The sequence below is a fragment of the Psammomys obesus genome, unplaced genomic scaffold (genome assembly GCF_907164565.1).
Source record: "Psammomys obesus unplaced genomic scaffold, mPsaObe1.curated_primary_1811, whole genome shotgun sequence".
NCBI classification, from domain to species: Eukaryota; Metazoa; Chordata; class Mammalia; order Rodentia; family Muridae; genus Psammomys; species Psammomys obesus.
The window spans coordinates 5511992-5525705 of NW_026596166.1; the positions used below are offsets into that span (position 1 = coordinate 5511992).

A 13714-nucleotide genomic window follows, 5' to 3' on the forward strand; every position below is an offset into this window, starting at 1 on the left:
ACATGAACACTCTGCTGTGTGAACCTCAATCAATGAATAGGTATTAAAAAAAAAAAAAAAAAGATCTGAGCACTAGGTGTTGGTGGAAATTTTACTAAATCAGAATTTTCTCTGAACCGTAGATAGGATCTGAGTGTCACACATCCCATGGCCCCGAAAGCTACTGCTGATCTGAGAGTAAAAGAAGCATATGAATACAACACACTTAGTGAGGATGTCTAAAGGAGGACATACTTTGGTCCTCACATGATGACCGGCTCAGGAACTTACCAGAAGCCACTTAACACGTTCACGCTTAGAAGATAACAGCACCGAGCATTCCAGATTACACAGTTCAAGAAATCAGTCGAGACATATGTTCAACGCCCCAGGAAAAATCATATCTCACAAAGCTCAGTTTAAAGATGGGCCATGAGGGACAATGGGCCATGAGGGATGATGGGGCAGGAAGAAGAGCCTTCTGGAAGCCAGGGAAGTTAAGAACGATTTTCAAAGCTTCTCTTTAGCCAACAGTATGTGGGTCATCCCAAGAACGTCCTCAAAGCTGCTGCAGAGGACTTCCTTGTGCTTTCCATTACTCTGTTACTCCCTCCCTCCTCCTCTAAAAGGGGTTTAGATAACTTGGACACCCTATTTCTGTTCCACCACGATAGCAGAGATGGCTGTGCATATAGGTTAGGGAACTGGCTACTACTGGGTCATGAAAAATCACGTTTAAGTTGTATTGAGAGGGCTACGCATTACCTCTTGATGCTGGGCCCTGGCATGCAGGTGTGGCACAGAGCAGGCCTTCTGGGGAAAAGGTTAAGTTTGTTTTACCTATCAGGAAGAGCGTGTAAAAATATTTGGTGGCTGGAGAGAAGCAGAAAGGGATTGCTCGCTTCTACCAAAATATGTTCTTCTTTGTTCTAGGCACAGAGGTGGGCTTTTTCTAAGCCTCCCTTGGACTGAAGGGTGGCATGTGACTCTATTATCGTCTATGGAGAATGACAGGAAATGATGTCTGTCACTTCCAGGATGTGCCTCTAAACATTTCCATTCAAGCTGCTCCATGCTCTTTCACATTCAGCTGGTTGATGTCAACAGTTATAGGATCCTAGGGGATGCCAAGGTTCCAGAACGGAAGCCTCTTGAGTCCTTAAGGAATGCATAGAAGAAAGCATCTCTACTGACCTGAATACTGGGCCAGGAACATAACGGTGTCAAGGGACACCCTGCCCTGTGTTAACATCTGTGTCTATTTGTTATTGCAGCTTAGCATGGCACACCCTAACTAACGGTGGCTTCTGGTTAATGTCACAAACCTGTCCGTTGACTAACACTGCCTACTATTCCATGAGTGTCCCCTTACTAAGGCAATTTCACCTTAGGAAAAAATGCTTAATTTTCATTGTCAGCAAAACTGAGAAAACTATCGCATCTCATGGCCCGGCTGTGAAGCAGCGTGAATTAATGTATGAAGAGACTTTGACTATGCCTGAATCATAGCACTGATGATATTAAAATGTGGCTCTTACCATTGTGGTCACACATACCAGCGTCATTTCAGTTTTATTATGAATGCTACCACTCTGCCCAGAGGGGCATAAATAAAATTGCCAGCGTGACTACGCGTGAATACCATAGCTGCACTCTGCGAATCGGGACAAGTTCTAATTGACCACACATAAACCACATCCTCCTCTTCTGTCCAATCTGGGTGCAGACAATAATTTGGTGGACTTCAGAGTGTTCTGGGCAGTGCTGGGATACTCTGCCACTTGGGAGCTGGACCCTGTTGAATTCATGGTGGGATCTATCCTGACCGCATTATTCTTAGAAAAGTGTTTGATCTCTGCTAGCTACTCTAAAAGGTGTCATGGAAGTGTACGTGGGAGAGTAAATCCGTAGGCCAGATGAGACTTCTCCTCTTTGCAGAGAGATTCAGATCTTCACAATCTGGAGCTTGTTCTCAAGGCTGACCACAAGCCAGATTCTCTGCGACTTTGTTTCCATCCTCCTGCTTCCTACCTTTATTGTGCCTTTGTGGAAGAAGGCCATCGTAAGTCAGGGACAGCATCCGATGGCTGGAGCCACCTGGGAGCTGTTTGCTGTGACCCCTCAAGATGGAGGAGAGGCGAATGAAGGATATTGCAGAAGCTACCCCTTTGGGTTGACTACCTGAAGCCCGGCTTCAGAGGCCAGTTATGTGATGAGATCTGGGGAACCTTTCCTGACCTGCACTGTAAGGGGAGCCCAGTTGTGTAGAACCGGAAGCCTGCTCGCAGGAAGCCTGTCCACCTGAGCCTGACTTGGCTGCTGACCTTGGTGTATTGTGGCCGATGCCGGTGTGTAGGACCTTCATGACTGACAGGTTCCAACACTGGAGCAGGTGTTTCTAATGTTATACTGGTCACAAATTTAAGTTTTTCTTTCTCCTTCATTTGCTATTTTTTTTTTTTTTCCTTGCTTGCTCTTAAGAAAAACGGTCCACAGTTAGCTGTCTCTGCAGGCCATTTTGGTGCTCTGAGTACAATTGCTACTTCACACAGCTCTGAGAGAGCTGCTCTCCTGCCTCGGTGGGGACTGTGGGAAGACATGCGTTCTGTGATCTCTGTTCCTGAACCTTAGGTGGGGTAGGCTAGCGTCCAGAAGAAAGAATGGTACACATGTCACACTGCTTGACAATGGGCTATAGGGAAGGGATACCATTCCCTTGGATATCAATGTGTTAGGAAGGACCAAGTGAGCAATTCATCCAACTGTCCCATTGCTGTCTTTTCTGTCACAATTACCACGTGAACCGTCATTTGAGGCTAAGAGCCTGGCGATTTAGATATACAAGTGTGTGTGATCTGTCTGTGCCTCCCACTTCTCACCCAAAACACAAAACCAAATACATAAAAAGACCACCCCTCCTCCCCCAGCAACCCTGATGGCCAATCTCCTTCCTGGTGCTCCTTCACAAAGCCTGCCATGGCTTTTATTTTTACTGCCCTCAGAGTGCCTGACCAGCCCTTGATGGTCTGCTGATGACCCAGGAAACAGAAAGTAGTGACTTGTTTGTACTAGCCTTCCTAGCTGGGCTATAAGGCCCCCTGAAAGGAGGGACCAAGCCCAGCCTGGTTTGCACTGCCTGTGCAGAGCCTTGCTTTCTCCTTGAGAAGTCAGAACACTTCTGTCGAATGACTCACTGGCTTTACCTGTGCCGCCTGAGGTTTCTGTTAGTGGTTTCATCTGGTCCTTATCCTACGTGGCACTTCCTGGCAGCAGATAACTGGTGAGAGGGCCCATGTGCCCATGACTTAACAGAGGAACCAGTAAGTAATTTGGCATGAAATTGAAGAGATATTTGATTTTTTTTCTTCCTGGCTTGTTGATGTAGAGATTTCTGAAACCACTGGGGTGGCAGGAACATGTTTTGTTATCTGTAGTGACCTCTTCCTACTTTACTGAGCTAATGCTGCTGAGCAGACTCTTGTCAGGGCCCCTACAGAGCTTTAGAAGAGGGTTGGTCACCAGAAGGACTAACTATGGGATAGAAGGGCTGTGCTTAAGTGAAAAGATGATTTTCCTTTGTGAAATAAAATTCAGCTGCTTATAAAAAAAAAAAAGTACCTGGTGATTTATTTCATAGTCTTATGAAAGCTGCTTTAGGTTTGTTTTCTTGTAGTTTCCAAGAAATGAACCTATTTTTTCTTTAGGGTGCCTCTAAATGTGTTTTTTTTTTTTTTAAATAAAGAGCAAAAGAGATACTAATGAATGGATTTTACTATATGAGCAGAACTATGTTACAAGTTTTTATTTGTTATAGTGTCTGGATCAGACTTAGAGCCTTATTTGTGATAAATACTCTGCCATGGAGAGCTCCTGGAGAACCTATTTGTAGGCCTGACACTTGTTTTCATTCAGTTTATTATTTGGGCATCATTTCCATCCAGTATTCCAGCTGTTATGGCTGCCTCTGAGTCTACCTTGGGCCAACTGCCATTCAATTTGGTGGAAAAAGTTAGAACCAGACTTCAGTTCTCTGTGAAAACAACTTCCTTTTGTCTCTCCCATGGCTGACAGAGTAACTGGATTTTCCTCTTTTCCACGAATTGTGTTAATTTCCTGCACAGGCGGCCTGGGTTTGCAAACACTGGCATAAAGTGGCTTCCTAAGTGGACTGACTTTTGAGGAGAGAGCCGTAGGTGGGATGAGTGTTGGGAGAGAGACCCTTTAGACAGGACACATTTCAGCAGAGAGCATGATGCAAATGGTTCAGTGGAGGTGAGAGGAGTCATGCTCCAGCCGGACGTGGCTTCTTTTACACAAACAGATACCTCACCTGAGAAACCACACACACTGCCTAACTCAGCTCACAATCCAACCAGTCTCAGCCAAAGCCTTACTCTGAGGCCATATGCCATGTGAAATAACAGATATTTTGTCAGTAAGAGGTTGGTTGTAAAACTGAAGAATGGGAAGATACGGTCTTGTGGTATGTTAAACTCGACAGCCCAGAGGCTGGCCAGCCATGTTCAGGCATTCTTGGATGGGCCTGCGAAGCAAGGCCCAGGGGTTTCTCACTAGGCAGCCCCGTAACAAACACCACTCACCCTTCCCACCTTTATTCTGCTGTCCTCAGTGTCACTTGGACAGTGGCACTTATTCCAGAACCTGCTCTCTTTATAAGGAGCACAAGCATCTGAGCGGTCTAGACTAAATTTAGCCTGGCTTTTGAGTGTAATGCAGTGGAGGAAACACGTGACCTTTACACATTGTAGCGTGACACTACTGGATAGATGTCCCACTGCCCACTGAGGTCAAGATAATTATTACCATATCATAGAAGAGATGATGGTCTAGAATGTAAAAAAAAAAAAAAAAAAAATTACAAGATAGACTGTGCCTAACAAATAGTTTCACATGTTCATTCTTAAAGAGATATATCTTGGACTGGCAATTTCTTCATATGTTTGTCAACGTTTTATTTTTTTTTCCAGTGCTTGGGATCAAAACCAGGCTTGTGCATGTGTGACAAGGCTTATATCATAGAACCATGCCTTTGGTCCTACTCACCAAGGCTTTCATGGACTAGAGATGACTTGAATTCTGAAGAGACCAAGGTGGTGAATGCCTAGAATCAGTTCACCCAATGGTTATCTACTGAGATATGTTCCAGGCTCTGTTCCAGGCTCTGGAACATATGTTCCAGGCTATGTTCCAGGCTCTGTTTTCGGAAGCTGAAGGTAGCAAACAAACATACGGTGTCATGTAATGTTAAATATGGCAAAGGAAGGTCCAGCAGAATAAGAGGTCAGTTTCTCTCTGTGTTGTCACATGTTCACGTGTGAGCATGGGTTTTTGTGAGCACACGGGCACAGACATATGGATTAAATTATGTGGCCAACCTACACTATGCCAAATTGGAATGTCGAGGTGTTGGGCCAGAGTAAGAGCGAATGACAAGTGTTTGAGGAGCCTTCCATGAGAAACAGCGAGATGGCTACTGTGGCTACAGCAGAAGTACTGAGAACAGTGTTAGCAGATGAGAGGAGAGAAAACATAGACATAGTCATGGGGCATTCTTCTATACTATAGCAAAGGAAGTGTGTGAGTGTGGAGGGAAGGGACTGAGGAGCCGGGACTGGGGGCGGTTCCTTTCCAGCTGGGTGTAGATCTCGGTGGCCGCGGTAGAAGCAGGGAGTTGGGACCCACACTATGGTAGTGAGGATGAGAGACTGTGGTGGTGTGGAGAGGAGAAAAGGCAAAAGGGTGGTTTGGTTCTTGGTGCACTGTGAATGCTGAGCTCATTTGTCCACGCAAGGAATAATAACTGATGGTTTGAATAGAGAGGGAGGAGGATGGTGTCAAAGGAAGAAAGGAGTCACAATAACATTGGTGTTTGTTCTCAGTCACTGAAGAAACCAAGGGTGATTTTTTTTTTCTTTTTTGAAATTTTTAAAAATTAGTATTATTTATTACAATTTATTCACTTTGTATTCCGGTTGTAGATTCCTTCTTCATCTCCTCCCTGTCCCACTCTCCCTCCCTCTTCTCTCTCTGTGCCCCTCCCCTAGTCCACTGATAGGGGAGGTCTTCCTCCCCTATTATCTGACCCTACTCTATCAGGTCCCATCAGGACTTTCTGGATCCTTTTTCTCTGTGGCCGAGTAAGGCCACATAACCAGGGGGAGGTGATGAAAGAGCAGGCAACCAAGTTCATGCCAGAGACACCCCCTGTTCCCCTTACCAGGGAACCTCCATGGAGACTGAGCTGCCCATGGGCTATACCTGAACAGGGAGTCTAGGTCTTCTCCATGTACATTCCTTGGTTGATTCATCAGTCTCTGCAGGACCCCCCTGGATGCAGATTTTTTTGGCTTAGCAACAGTGATCTCATGTAGAAACGATGGGAGGTAGCAGAGCAGACAGGAGAATTGAAAAAGCCTTAGCTGGAGATGCCTATTAGCTGTGTAAATGGACATGAGGCACTTGCACAGATGAGTCTTCCAAGGCTTTAGGGCAGATATAAATAAGAAACTGGTAGTATATCAATGCTGTCTTAAGCTGGGAAACTAGATACCATTACCCGGGTCCTGAGGCTAACTAGAGAAGTGAACCAGGGAACTGACCGCTGAACTGTGTTCCCACTCAGCACGCTGGAGATGGGGGAGGCGCAGAGGAGGTGGGAGAGAATTGCCGGGGTGTGGAACAGTAAAGGGAGGAGGTGTTCCCGAAACCGAGCTAAGGATTGGTGTTTTAAGGAGAGTCATGAACCTTCAGAGCTTCTCCAGAGTGAGGTGCCAGCTGGATGTGGCAAGAGGTGGCCTTCCTTTTAGGATTCGTATCATAGAGAGGGTGGGGGGTTAGGAAACTCATAAGCCACGACAGGATGGCGCTAACTGTGCCTGGAGATGGAAACACAGTCACGGAGGTGAACTGGACCCAGATCAAGGAGCCGGCCTCAGAAAGTTCAGGGAAGCTACGTGCAGCTTAGGTCCTTGTGGATTCTGGTAGCTTGGAAGGACGGGTACATTAGGAGCAATGAACTTCAACTTCTGTTTGACAGGTCTTTTTTTTCCCCTCACCATTACTTATTTAAAACTGGTGTTTTCCCTCGTAGGTTACCATCCCATTACGCCTGCAGCAGGCTGTCAGCTCTCAGCTCCGCGGTGACTATTTTATAAGAACGACATACATCGCGTCCTGCCCTGTCCATCTATTACGGCATCCTCTTGGAATCACCCCCCTCCCGTCGCACACTTTATCTTTTAGCAGCATTTTAATTCAGTTTCGTCACTGGGTGCAGTTGTAGAGATGTGATGCCTGACCCCACGTCTAGCATTGCACGCTGGGCACGAAGAACTCTACAGGTGGGAATCCATGTTGCTTTTAAAAACAATCCAATTACCTTTATTGTCCCTGTTCTTGCCTTTCAGAACGGGGGCGCAGAGAGGTTTAATAACTTTCTCAGGGCCACAGAGTAAATGACAGACGGTATGAAAACTAGGTCACGCGGTACTGCTGTGCCATGTCCCCACTCCTGCATGCATTCTCTCCCGAGATGGACCATCGTTCACCAACCACCTTGAAGGGACAGGCTGTCTCTGGTTTCAACTGCACTTCTCGAAAGACACAGCGTCTGTTTCCTGTTGTCATACCAAGAGTGGGTCAGTAGGACCCAGAGAACTGAAAACTGGATCCAGATGTGGAAGGGAGGGGGGGGCGTTTGGTTGCTTTAGAGTTTATCTGCTCCCTGATGGCCGCCCACGGGCTGAGGCTCAGCCAAAGCAAGTACGAACAGGGTGGAGTCTTGGGAGGGAAATCAGCACTTCATGAGTCTCTGGTGTGAGTGCGGCTCGGGCCTCCGCCCCTTTAACCACAGGGATAGCACACAAGGTGATCACGTATGAAAGCTATAGCATAAACCGAAGTGGCCATGCTCAGGAACTCCTGCTGTGTGCAAAGGGCTGCTCTGTGCAGAGGGGCCATGATTTCTGGGGAACTAAAATAGCACAGCTTACTTCATGAAAACTCAACTATTAAAACCTCTTCGAGATGTTTCAGTGCTCACATACCACTCAGTGTGCATATAATTGAAATGTAAAGTAGCCCAACACCAGCAAAGCCCAGAAGGTTTAACCTCTAAGGTTTTTTTCCCCCCTTCATAGTCGAATTTTATTTCCAAAGATGGTTTTGCCTTTCTTCCTAACATGACTGTAATTGGCTCAGCCGAAGGATGGGTTCCTGGGGACATAATTTCCCAGGCACTAGAAGCCTTTCCTTCTAGTAGATCTTCAGTTCTGTCTTTGATCAGAAATAAAGTCCTAAGCACGTTCCTTTCTAGCACGAAGAAGACACAGGACAGAGAAGTCAGCTCTGATGTTTTCAGGACCAGAACTGCAGTCCCTTCCTCAAAGCACAAACCCTATATTTTACAACAGTTTTTTTTTTTTTCCCCTCTCAAGATGAATCTGTTTTTATTTTTGTTGGGTTCCTATTAAAAAGTTCTTCCCTCGTCAAACTCAGTGCATTTTCGGAAAAGCTCCAGGGATTTAATATTAAAAATTTCGGGTAATTTCTACAATTATAAAGAACCTCCCAGGAAATGGACCCTCTCCCCAGCCGTGAACTCTCCCTTGTCTGCTGTTTACCACTGTTGCAAATATGTGCAGTTAAAAGGAAGGGAAGACAGGGAAGACACTCCTGCTTGGGTGGAGGGGGGGTTTCAAAGGGCAGAGACTCAGGCTGGCTTCTTCCTGTGAGCACTTCCTTTAGGGGGATGTGATCCCAGACCAAGGTGAATAGAGAGGATTTTTCCTCCACCAGACCCCAGATTCCTGATATCTCACTGACAGTCTCCGTGTTAAAAAAAAAAAAAGTTATAAAACTGAGGCCACAGAGAGCTGAAAGCAACTCCTCAGCTCACCCAGGGGACCCACATGGGTCACAGCCACGAGGGAGACAAGATGCGATGCTGACCAAAACTTCCACGAACTTTCCAACACTCAGGTACTAAAAGCCCTTTCAAAGAGTTAATTGGTGACTACAGTATCAGAAGGACCGTGATTTAAAATAGTTTATACTCAAATTTGCCTTTTCAGGCCACTCAAAATGATTTTATTTGCATTTGATTTTTTTTTTTTTTTTAACTTTTAAAAACGTTGCAATCTTTTACTTCATTGACCTCTCAATAGTTACAAGCTTGGGACACTTTCTCTCCTCACCTACTACCCTCCTCCCCCGGGAAGTGTGAAAGTACGAAATTTAAGCCCCAAGTAATCCAGAAGAGAGGGGATAGGGGTTGTCACTGGCTGGCTTTCTTAGCATTCTTATTTGTGCCTAGCATGAAGGAGCAGAAAAATTGTAGAGAACAGAACAGTTCTCACGTGTCTAGCGGTGATTTTTTTTTTTTAATGGAAATTTCTGCAGTCACATTACACTTAAAAATGACCGTCCTGAGAAGCTGAGGAAAGTTTAGGCAAAAAAGGTTTAGAAAAACTTCTGGCCCCTGGGTCTGGAGGTATTTCCCCAGGATTACACAGTTGCCTCAAGGTGGGAAGGGGTTGCTGTGTAAGCTGAGGCACAGGTTCTCCTCGGGAGCCCAGCACCATTCTTGACTTGAGTTGCCTGGTACCTGCCAGGCCCACATCCTCCTCTGACTGTCTGGCTGAGCCAGGCCCCTCGGAGCTGTACCCCTACCCCCGACGCCGCTCAGCGAGACGGGGCCCCACTTTTTCTCCTACCTGCATAGTGGTCAAACACGGTGGGCACGTACTCCTCCGGGAAAGCGTCGTTGGCGTAGCTCATCAGCAGGCAGGTCTTGCCCACCGCGCCGTCCCCGACCACCACGCACTTGAGGATCCTGTTGTCGTCGCGCCCACCGCAGCCGCAGCTGCTGTCAGCCCCCTCTCTGCAGCTCATGTCGGCGGCGGCTGCCGTGGTGGCTTCTGCAGCAGCGCATGGAGCGAGGGGGGGGGGCACCGGCCGCGGGCTGGAGCTCAGGCAGCCTGGCTGTGCCTGGCCCGGCTCGCCCGAGCGCAGCCCGGATGCGCACGAGCCGCCCCGCCGCTCACCATGCTGGAGGGGGATGAGAACGGGTCGGGCCCTCCTTTCCCCCCCCCAACGGCTGTAGTTAAGGAACTTTCAATTCCCACCGACTTCCCGGGACTTCCTGGCGGTCTAGAAATGTCAGCAGCCTCTGAGGGTCTCACCCTGCCCTCCCCATCCCCAGCCTGGCTGATGACACACGGTGGGATTTGGGTAAGCTAACATGGAGGAGAGCAGGGCTTTTTAAACGGAGTTTTCCCCCCCCTCGCTTCCTCCGGCTATGCCGAGTGTCAGGAAATCGTGGGTTTCCTGCTGCATTCCATATTAGGATCAGTGGGCCGGGAAGGCGGCAACAATGGGGCTCTGTGCGTGTGTTTGTGCTTCTGGGGAACCAGGCCAGGACGCTGAGTGGGAAAACACTAGGGGTCCCGCAGCCGGCTTAAGCTGTCAGACTTCCTGCTCTATCCCCTGCTAGCCAGGCTGCTGCCTTGTGGCTGGGCAGAAGCCAAAAAAAGAAAGGCAGGAACCCGGGGAGTACTGTCTGCCACGGAAACAGGGGACAGGCCCGAGCTGAGAGCTTGAGGGAGCTTGAGAGAACCACATCAGAGATTGCAGGCTTAACTAACTAACGTATGACATCATCCACCCGTCCCTGACTCACCAGTTCAAAGCGAACTGAAAACCCGACAGTTTTATTCCTTACTTAAACGAGAAACTCCAGCAATTCTTTTTGGAAGTCCGGAAGGAGATCTTTCAGATCTTTCGAGGGGTGTGTGCGTGGAGACTTTGTGCAGAGATTGTAGGGGTATACCACGTGCGATCAGGTTTATGAGTCTCTGTTTGAGCATAATGCTCAAATACGCATTCCAGACCCAAAAACATCCCGGATGGCTTTTACATAGAGGAAATCAATCAGATGTAGAGCCTTTGAATTTCTTCTTACTACGCTGGGCTCAGGCTTCAAACTCTCGGAAGTGAGAAGGTTTAGCACGACCCTTTGCCTTGGTTAGGGTCTCTAATGCTGTCTATGTTTGGATGATTCACTTTTCTTTCAATCATCTCCCGCTGGGCCAGCCTGGGCCTCCTTAATGACATAGGAGTTTAACAGCCAGCTAACTTGGTTGGTGCCTCAGAATGAAGCTCCATTTGATTAACGGGCTTGGCCTGGGGCGTGTGACCCTGCAAATGATTTTGACAATGGGTTAAAGTAAAAAGAACTTTGTCTTTATATGAGGTTTTTGAAAATTGCATATTATCTGATGGCTCTGAGTAATTTTACTGTGGCCAGGATGAGGAAAAGTCAGCTGTAGTGACCGACTGCCAGTTTGTATGAATGCACAAATCATGTGTATACCATCAAGTAGCGGAGTCCAAATTTCTTCTGTTTTGGATTAGAGTAGCATTTGCCATGATGCCCCAACATTTCTTTTCTGTGAAAACAAAAACAAAAACAAAAACAAAAACAAAAACACATTTCAATTAAGTGTAGAGGGACATTATGTTGCCATAACAAACAATCCTCAAAGCTCAGTAATTTGAAATAACACCTTCCTTCTCCTCCTACTTTTCTTCCTCCTCCTCTTTCTCCTCCTCTTTTTCCTTTTCCTCCTTTTCTTCTTCTTCTATCTTCTCCTCTTCTTCTCTTCCTTCTCCTTCCTCCTCCCCCTCCTACTCTTTTTCCTCTTCCTCCTCTTCTTCTCCTACTTCTTCGCTTAGCTTGTATCTCTTGGGTACACCACTGTCCTCTTTATTCAGGTCTGTGGCTGACTGAACACACACACACAAACACACACACACACACACTAAACACTGGCAAGTGAGAAAATAAACATGGAGAAGACTCTCTGATTCTAAGTTTTCTTCAGGAAGTGATCCTTCTGCTCACATTTATTGTCCAGAACAATTTGCAAGCTCATACTGGCTTAACAGAAGGGTCAGAAGTACCATCCTACCCTGAGCTGGGAAGGAGGCACCACACAATGATGAACAGCCTGAATGACAATCAAAGATAACTTACTCAGGGTTGTACATGAATGGCTCATATCAAGCTGCATTTGAAGACCTCTATGGCTGCCTGTAATTGAAGCAATTTTATCTTCAGTTAGTCTCTCTGGGGAACCCGGCATATGTGGAATAAAATTAAAATTTAGAAACTTGTGTTATACTTCTGCATAAAAGGCTTCGAGGATAAAATCGGTGGTCAAACAAACCTGTGCAGGTGAATGAGTGACTGGCAATGCAAAAACCAAACAAACCACCCCAGCCCCGCCTCCCCCTAAACCCAAAAGACTTGCTGCCTGGAAATGAACAGGACCACTCAAGCACAAAGTGTCGATGGGTGGCTGGCAGAACTGGTTGGGGGGGGGGTGACTTCCTTGACCTTCAGGCTGAGACTGCACATTGAAAATGCCATGGTACTCCATTCACAGAGATCTGAAATGCGGTACTCAGCCTGGAACAGCTAAGCCTTCATCTGACACTGTAAATACTGGGCCCATGGGAGGGCTTTAGGTGGGCCTTTGCTATTTTTGTGTGTAACCGAAATCTTGCACCAGCAGACACAGCTGGTTAAGTCCATTTTCACTCTGCAAGGGGGCCTTTAAGACACTTCAAGAGGCCAGTTATGTGTCTTTTGGTCTGTGTCTTGGTATTTCTGCCAGGTCGGCAGGAAGACATATGCAAATGGCTTATGGCTCTAGAGAATGTTGGCTGTATTTCTCACAATAAAGGTGTTTTATCACCATTTATTGTCCCCCAAATTTAATAATTATGGGAAGAAGTTTTGAGCATTCTATCAAAAAAATAACAAAAAGCTAAAATTTTAATATTTCTGACTTATTGTCAAGTGGATCACATTGTCTATGAAAGTATACAATTTATGATAGTAAAACCTTTAAACATCAAGACTGGCGTGAAATCTGGGCCAGATGGAGCACTCCTTTAAGTCTAAAGGTTGATCTCTGTGAGTTCAAGTCAAGCTGGTCTGTATAGCTGGCTCCAAGCCAGTCATGGTTATATGGTCAGACCCTGTCTCTAACAAAAGGAAACCCTAAAATAACAACAACAACAAACCTAACATGAACCTAAATCTTTTTTAAAAATTTATTTTTAATATTAATTTATTTTTATTAATTATAGTTTATTCATTTTGCATCCCAACTGTAGCCCTCTCCCACATCCTGCTCCCCATCCCACTCTTCCTCCCTCATCTCCTCCCATGCCCCTCCTCAAGTCCACTGAGAGGGGAGGTCCTCCTCCCCTTCCCTCTGACCCTAGCCTATCAGGTCTCCTCAGGACTGGCTGCATTATCCTCCTCTGTGGCCTGGTAAGGCTGCTGGCCCCTCAGGGGGAGGTGATCAAAGGGCCAGCCACTGAGTTCATATCAGAAGCAGTCCATGTTTCCCTTACTAGGGAACCCACCTGGAGACTGAGCTGCCATAGGCTACATCTGTGCAGGGGTTCTAGGTTATCTCCATGCATGGTCCTTGGTTGGAATATCAGTCTCAGAAAAGACCCCTGGGCCCAGATTTTTTGGTTCTGTTGCTCTTCTTGTGGAGCTCCTACGAATATAAATCTTAACAACAATTCAGCATTGTTCTTACAGGCCCAGGAAACTACTGAGCCATGTGTGATTGGCCTAGGTAGAATGACCAAGAATGTCTTTCCATTCTGTATGAGTTTGGAAGTGGTATGGAGA

At 46.6% G+C, this 13714-nt stretch overlaps 1 protein-coding gene across 1 annotated transcript in view; it reads right to left on the reverse strand.

Annotated features, from left to right (window-relative positions):
* Positions 1–10240, reverse strand: part of Rhoj (ras homolog family member J) — an 83176-nt gene extending 72936 nt beyond the window's left edge. Inside the window, exon 1 of the mRNA XM_055595528.1 lies at positions 9714–10240. Coding sequence (XP_055451503.1) covers positions 9714–9891 — 178 coding nt within the window. The 5' untranslated portion in view covers positions 9892–10240. The remainder of the gene's footprint in view (positions 1–9713) is intronic.
* Between the last annotated feature and the right edge of the window lie 3474 nt (positions 10241–13714).